Below are 7,667 nucleotides of genomic sequence, written 5' to 3'. Positions count from 1 at the left end.
CTAAAAATCCAGTAAATCGATATATAGTCATAATGGCATCAATCATTGGTAGGTCAAGGGGCTAATTGCAAATTACAAACTACTAACTCAATGAATGAACATATGTACTCAAACACTTGTGCCTTGTGATCAACCTTTTTTATAAGATACCAGGGTGAAACAATCAACCTATAAATACCAACAATTGTTGTTAAAAAAAAATTTTGAAGCACAAAACACTATAAATAAGTAAGGTGTAAAATACATTATGTATACGAAGCAGAACAAAGTATGATGAGACAAGCATTCAATTGATTATATATAACGTATGAAGTTTCTTACATGTACTAATACAAAAAAAATGTCATTTTCTGTATGGGGAAAATTTAGGGTTTGGATGTATACTTCATTGCAAACAAAAAAAAATAAAAATTGATGTAATCATTCAGGTTATTTTTTACTAACATAGTGAGCCATTGCAAAAACAGACTATGGATCAATATTTGAGAAAAAAAATTCAAAGTTTTGATAGAAAATTTAGGGTTTAGATGCACACATCATTGCAAAACAATATATATATATATATATATAATTTGATGCAATCATTCAGGTTATTTTTCACTAACATTGTGATCCATTGCAAAAAGAGGCACTAAGGATCAATAATTTTTGATAGTTCAAAGCTCACTACCATGAAAATGTATACTGAATCGAATCCACTTCAGAAACCCCAAGAGTTAAAGTTAGCCAAGTCATATCAAGTGGTTTAACATGGTCTTTTAGTTAGCCAAGTCATATCAAGTGGTTTAACATGGTCCTAGTAACCTAAGCTTGCAGGCATACTCACAAAATATAAGGTTTTGCCATGTAACACAAATGTTGTCGCAACTAGGATTATCGATATGAAAATTTAGATCCGATCTTAATCACCCCATTTGATTTTATTATTATTTTAATGTGTACGCCTTTGCCATATGTCATGAGCATAGTACGGTGGAACCAAAATTTGGCCGAAAAATTGTATTATTTCTATGAGTTTTGCTTGGCCATTTTGAGGTACGGTTGGGATCTGAAACCACGGACGTGGTCACGTGGCCAACTTCTAGATCATCACAAGACATAACACAAAGCGCGGGAAAAGGAATAGAAAGGAAAGAGCCGTTATCTCATCTCACCTGTTCGATCTCTCCTTTATAAACAACCTATCTACCTATTCACCATCACCTGAAAGGAGAAAACAAATTTTCTCTGCAAAAGTTCTGACTGGCCACTCTTCAGTCTCCACTCCCCAGTTGATCTCTGTACCAGTTGGCCATGGCCCCTCCTTGCCTTCTTCGGAAAAAGGAAAGCCAGTACTTTCACTGATTGTAATCATTCCTTCTTGCAAGATATTATTTCACAAGCTCCATCCCTCCCAATCGTCTTGATCGTTTTTCGGCGACGATATCCAACTATCCAAGACTCCGGGCTCAGAACTCGCAGGTACCAGTGGATTCTGGATTGATTCTTCTTCTTCTTCTTTTCGGTTAAACTAGTCGAAATTCTTGAGTGAAAGTTGCTGGAAGGTACTTCCTCCCCTCCTCCCCTCCTTCCCTCTGGTTCGTTTGACTTCCCTGTCTCCGGGAATCTTGGGTAGGTTAGGTGAAGTTTTTTCAAGAAATTTTTTCTGATTCTTCAATCTCGTCAGTGGCATTTCTTCGATTCTTGATATCAATTCTTATTTATTTCAATAGTTTTCTAAAGTCTGGAATCTGGGTCAATTATATTGTGAGAATGAATTGGTTTCGGTCGATTGGAAAGAAAATTTAGGGTTCATAATCCGTCTGTCTCTGTCCCTTTTAAATTTTCTTGTCGCACAGGTCCTCTAGATGAAGTTCATAAGAACAGAATTTGAACCTCAGCTTCGAACTATAACTTTCTTTTATTCTACTTCTTGTTCTTTTTTCCTTTTTCCCCCTTTTAATGGTTTTCGTTTTTTGTGTTCTTGGCCAGAGCTGAAATTCGCATTCAAGGTTAGATCTGTCTTGAAGCCACTTCATGGAACGGCAAAAAGATAAAGGCGCAGGTGAGTCTTCACTCTCCATCCCATGGCCCATCTTTTATCCCACTTATGTTAGATCTTGCCAAAGAAGGTGATAGCCTGTAGATTTGTTCCCATGGTTCGATACTTCCCAGTAAAACATGGCGTGTTCGAATCCTGATCACTTTTAAACGAGGAGGAGGGTAAACAGAATTGACTTTTGGATCAATTCAGGAGCTCTATTTTTACACCTCACAAACTTCTGCATGTTTTGGAATTTGGTGCACTAATACAAGGCATGTCACATAATTGAGTTAGAACACCAAATTTGATCTGTGTCCACTTTTGGAGTCATCTATCAATCGAGCAATTGCATTGGCTGTATCATGCCTCCATGTGGCAAAAAAAACCTAGGATATTGTGATTGGGTTCAGGAATTTAGGGACCCAGATCGGATTTGCTATATTGGCCTAGTTGTATTGGGATGGGCTGGTGTATATCTAAGTTGACTCAGTGATTTACCCCCAAATTTGGTTATAACAGACCTGAACAACCACTTTTGTGCCCAAACTCAGCTGATCTTGTGGATGAGTTCGACTGTTGGAGTCTAGTTGACGCATAATCAGGAAATGGTCCCTGATTCCAATTTCTCAATCCTTGCCAGCAGAATGCTTTTGAAGACATTTCTTCTAAAGCTTAACAGTCAAAAATATCAATTGTTCCATAATTTTATGGTAAAAAAAGATTCTATCAAAGAAATTTCAAGTATGCTGTGCTATGATGTTGTGCTCTTAAAGTTCTTGATTGTATGACCAAAATCTTCAAAAAAATTAACTACAGATTTTGAACCACTGCCAAAGACTAGTTCAACTGATACTCAACACGTTGGTGGAAGATGAGATAGGCATAGTGACTTGTGTCCTCAAAGTTTGAACACACCCGAACTACCACTATTATTATTTAGGGAAAAAGAATGCCACCTGATCGCACAGCGCGGCATGCCCCTATGCCTTGGCACAGGGGCGCATGAAATGACCGGTACACCCCTGGTGATTTCTGCCTTTCCAGGGGGTGCGCCCGTGTCACAGCACAGGGGCACGCCATGCTGCGCAACCGGGTGGCGTTCTCTTCCCCATTTATTTATTATTGTCACTGTTGTTAAACCTCGTGTTTTCTCCTGAGACATGTGCATGTTTCTTTAAGATCTTGTTGTATGAAGGAAATTAACTACATCTTAATTTGAAGACTAGGAATACATAGTTCTTTTCATCAATAAATCCTTTTTTGTTTTGGGGAATTATTAGTTTCTTATCTTGGTTAGCAGTACAAAAACTTTCAATTATAGTTTCAATTTCAATTGTCTGATTAAGTCTCAGTACTACAAATCTTGCTATATTCATTCATGGAAATTTGATTAATCATGTGCAGGCAGGCAGACTTCAAATATCTCAGCAATAAACTAGTCCTTCTAGTTCTTGTACAGAATCATATTTAGTATGTTTAAATCATGACAAATATTTGATTTCTTTGTTCCAGATCTTTGTCCATCTGAGTCCGTCATGGCGACAGTCTTGTCCAAAAGTTTATTATAAACAATTTGCAGGTAAAGGTGAAGTACCAAGGATGACGAAACGTCACTGGAGGGATTCAATAAAATCCTTTTTGGGGACTCATGTTTCTCCTGAAAAAACTGATCAGCTTGAAGAGACAAAAAATGGTGATTTTCTTGCTCCAGATCTTCTCGGAAATGGTCTTAATCTTACAAATGTCATTTAAGAAATTGATAGTTGTTCCTCCAATGACGACAACATAGAACGGAATTAGGAAATCAGATAAAGTAATTTTATAATATTTTGGCAGCCTATAAAAATTTATTTTTTATTTCTTATAGTTTTCTGTTATTGAGCCAACATTTTGACTACCAAGGTCCAGTTGTAGGTTGATTTTCTTATTTGTTATATATGTTAATGTTTTAGTTTTATTGTTCTCCAGACACTCTGTAGGTCTTGTTTTCAGTAAATCCTATGGTTTTAGTAACTTTTAATTGATTTCCAATTTATAATGCTCCATTGTGACCAAGTGGTCACGGGTTCGAGTCTAGAAACAGCCTCTCTGCAAAAGTAGGGGTAAGGATGCGTCCATTATGACCCTTCCCACACCCAGTAGTGGCTGGAGCCTCATGCATTGGGTACACCCTTTTTAATGCTCATTCTGCTGTTACTTTATGTTTTTATTATCATTTCAACATTTACTTAGTGGTATGAGCCTGTAAGAAAAGAAAAACCAATACTAACACTGCTCTTCAGATAATCTGGTGGTAATGTACGGATGGGATTCCAGCTGTGCAGTTGGTCTATGCCTGTGTTGAAGTGGGACCCACTGTAGAACTTGAACACAAGCTGTTGATGACCACCATGCCCTTATAATACTCCCAGAACAGACACTTCACTAGTCAACTAACATTATTTGAGTGCATGGCTGAGATTCTCCTGATTTACTGGGCTGTCCTCTTTCCTCTTACATCTCTCTCTCTCTCTAAGACCTTTGTTTTCACCCCCGTTAAGTTGGGATAAGGCTGAGTTTGTTGCTGTTGTTGTTGTTTACTTCTTTTCTAAATGTAATGGCTCTTATCGTTTCAATCTTATTAATTTCTTTAGGATGTGTCATCTGATTGAATCTCTTCAGTTTGTTCTCTTAGATAACTGCTATTTTAATTGTATACATTACTTGCTCGTGTCCAAGTTATGCAGTTTATCCTTCTTTGTTTTTTAAACCTTGAATTTCCATTTTGATTCTTTGCCCACATTTGTTAATTGCATGCTATTTATTAGTTTGAGAATGTGACATTTAATCTGTTCTTTTAGAACTTAAGTTGTTCATCTCATATTATCTAACTTGATTGATAATCAAGTTAGAAGCATCCTGTCTATTGCAGAAATTGAGAATAAAGTGAATAAGATCTTGAAGCTTATCAAAGATGGAGGAGAAGAGGGCAATTCCGTAGGGAACTCGAACAGAGAGTCAGAACTTTTTGACCTTGTCAAGGATTTCAACAAACAGTACCAATCACTCTATGAACAATATGATCAACTTACTGCAGAGTTGAAGAAATTTGATGACCAAGAAGAAAAAGATGGTGACCTATCAACTAGTTCCTGCTCAGATTCCGATCCAGATCATTCTTCCAAGGAGAATTCAACATTGTGGGTTGAGAATGGAGCACTAAAACAGGAACTACAAGCTCTGAAAGGGGACGCTTCTGATCTGAAGCAAAGACTGGAATTTGCCAATGAGAGAGCTGCTGATTTAACTCAGGGACTGGATTCTGCTCAGGAGGAGAACATGGCACTGGTTTCAAAAAATGTTGAAATTTCAAATACCATGGAACAGGAACAGAGAATAATACAGGAACTCACAGAAGAAGTTCAACGGTTGAGTGAGAGGTCCAATGAGAGTGAAGCTGAACTTTCTGATCTCAAAATGGTACGTGAGGAGTTATCAGCTCAACTAAAGGGTTTAGAGGTGTATGTAACTGATTTACAATCCGAGCTGGGCTCTTTACAAACCCAGAAAAGGGAACTGGAAGAGCACTTTGTAGATAAATCAAATGAAGCTAAACAGTTGGAAGAGGAAAATTTGGAGCTGCAGTTGGTTCAAACTGAACTACAAGACAAAATTTTAGAATTTGAAAAAATATCCAGAGGGAAAGAGGGTGAAATTTCTGCTTTCTTGAAGAAACTTGAAGATGACCAAAGCAAGGCAACAACTCAAACAGAAAACGCAAAAGCACAGTTGAACCATCTGCAATTGGAGGTGGACTCATTACATGCTAAGATGAGTGAATTGGAAGAGCAAATCAAATGTAGAAGTGATGAAACTAAACAATTGATGGAGAAGAACTCGGTATTGCTGCAAGGTCTAACTGACGTGCAAGATCAGGTATGGGAATGGAAAAGAAAATTGAAACACGAGGAAGATGAAGTCTCTGCTCTCCATAAGGAATTAGATTTGTTGCACACCAAGGAAAACCAATTAGAATTGCAAATTGAGAAAAAAAACCAAGAAAGTTCAGAATATGAGAAGAAGATTGAAAATCTGTACCTTGAGAAATATCATCTGGCAGTTCAGGTAAAGGACCTTCAACTGGAGGTGAAGTCTTTATTGGCACAGAAAGGTGAACTGGAAGAGCAGATCACAATTAAGAGTCATGAAGCACAGGAGTTGAGGGAAGAAAACCAGGCGCTGCAGGTGCAAGATCAGACTTTGGATTTGGAGAGAATATTATCAGAGAGAGGAGATGAGCTTTCTAATCTCCCGAAGAAACTTGAAGATAACAAGAATGAAGAGCCAGCTCAAATTATGGATTTAACTGCACAGGTCAATGATCTGCAAGTGGAGTTGGAATACTCCCAGAAAAGGCAATTGGAGTTGCATACTGCAGGAGAAAGACAAGAAGCTGCAGGAAAACAGACTCAGGTGGAGAATATGAACATTGAGTTAACTAGGAAGGTTTCTGAGCAGCAGAAATTGCTAAAAGAAAAGAAGGATAGAATCAACAAGTTAACTATAGAGTATAACCAACTTGAGGATCTGTATAAGGAATCACTGAAGAATCGCCAGGTGGTGCAAAAGAAGATCGAAGAAACGGAAGAACACCTGAGTAATAGAGATGAGATGATTAATATGTGGCAAAGGATGGCTGAGAAGCTGAAGAAAGAAGTAGAAACTGCAAGAAAAGTTATTACTGCATTGAAAACAAAGTTGAGTGAAATAGAGCAGAATCTATTTCTTCAGAAAAGGCTTCAGTCTACAGAATTAGACAAGGCAGTTGCAACCGTAGAGAAGGAGCGTCAAACCATCAAAATGTTGCAGAGAATTCAAGAAGAGCATCAGGGAGTGATTGCAAGGTTACAGGTTGAGATAAAGAAAGTGGGGGTATTAGAATTGAAGGTGAGAGAGGGGGTAGAGGACGAGAAACTGTTGAGAAGTATAGCTGAACTTGAGAAGAAGGCAAGAGAATTGGAGAACAGACTCAAAGAGAAAGAAGATGAGGTGCTCAGCATGGAGGAAGAGAAGAAAGAAGTGATAAGGCAATTGTGCATTTGGATCGACCACCACCTTGATCAAATTGATTATCTGAAGGGATTGTTCATTAAGACAAGAGTAAGCAACCAGAGGACAACTTGAGTTTTTCATTTCTTCGTTGTGGTTCTTTATGGATGTAGAGTCCAATCAGTCTGTCATCTCCAATGTTTTCAATTTTTTCCATGTATGGCAGATGGATTTGCCAAAGAAAGAAGTGATAGGGCAATGGTGCATTTGGATCGGTCACCACCTTGATCAAATTGATTATCTGAAGGCATTGTTCATTAAGACAAGAGTAAGCAACCAGAGGACAACTTGAGTTTTTCATTTCTTCCTTGTGGTTGTTTATGGATGATGTAGTCCAATCAGTCTGTCATCTCCAATTTTTTCCATGTATGGCAGATGGATTTTCAATTGAATTGAGAAGTCAGAAATTAGCTAAATGAGAAATGAATAGAAATTTTAGCTTTCCTTTCAGTCGATGTATAGTTCAAGAAAAATTTCCTCTCCACCCCTCCCCCAACAGAATGTGATTGCCCTTCTCCGACTCTTACTGCCCAACCTGAGAGTGGACAGCTAATGT

General features: G+C 38.0%; 1 protein-coding gene across 1 annotated transcript; it reads left to right on the top strand.

The window, feature by feature from the left end:
• The first annotated feature begins 1,944 nt into the window (after positions 1-1,944).
• LOC122672096 (COP1-interactive protein 1-like) lies at positions 1,945-7,261 on the top strand. Its single transcript, XM_043869596.1, has 4 exons — positions 1,945-2,044; positions 3,536-3,716; positions 4,935-5,938; positions 6,128-7,261. The coding sequence occupies exons 2-4, from the start codon at positions 3,623-3,625 to the stop codon at positions 7,184-7,186; spliced, it is 2,157 nt and encodes a 718-aa protein (XP_043725531.1). The 5' UTR covers positions 1,945-2,044; positions 3,536-3,622; the 3' UTR covers positions 7,187-7,261.
• The last annotated feature ends 406 nt before the right edge of the window (positions 7,262-7,667 follow it).

This window comes from Telopea speciosissima, chromosome 8, assembly GCF_018873765.1.
Source record: "Telopea speciosissima isolate NSW1024214 ecotype Mountain lineage chromosome 8, Tspe_v1, whole genome shotgun sequence".
Classification (NCBI taxonomy): Eukaryota; Viridiplantae; Streptophyta; class Magnoliopsida; order Proteales; family Proteaceae; genus Telopea; species Telopea speciosissima.
The sequence above is the reverse complement of the archived record's forward strand: the minus strand, read 5'-3'. Positions and strand labels throughout refer to the sequence as shown.

Coding starts and splice junctions, on each gene's coding strand:
- LOC122672096 (XM_043869596.1), top strand. CDS start 3,623: ATGACGAAACGTCACTGGAGGGATTCAATAAAATCCTTTTTGGGGACT. Junction 3,717..4,934: donor GCTTGAAGAGACAAAAAATG/GTGATTTTCTTG, acceptor TGTCTATTGCAG/AAATTGAGAATAAAGTGAAT. Junction 5,939..6,127: donor TAACTGACGTGCAAGATCAG/GTATGGGAATGG, acceptor CTGGCAGTTCAG/GTAAAGGACCTTCAACTGGA.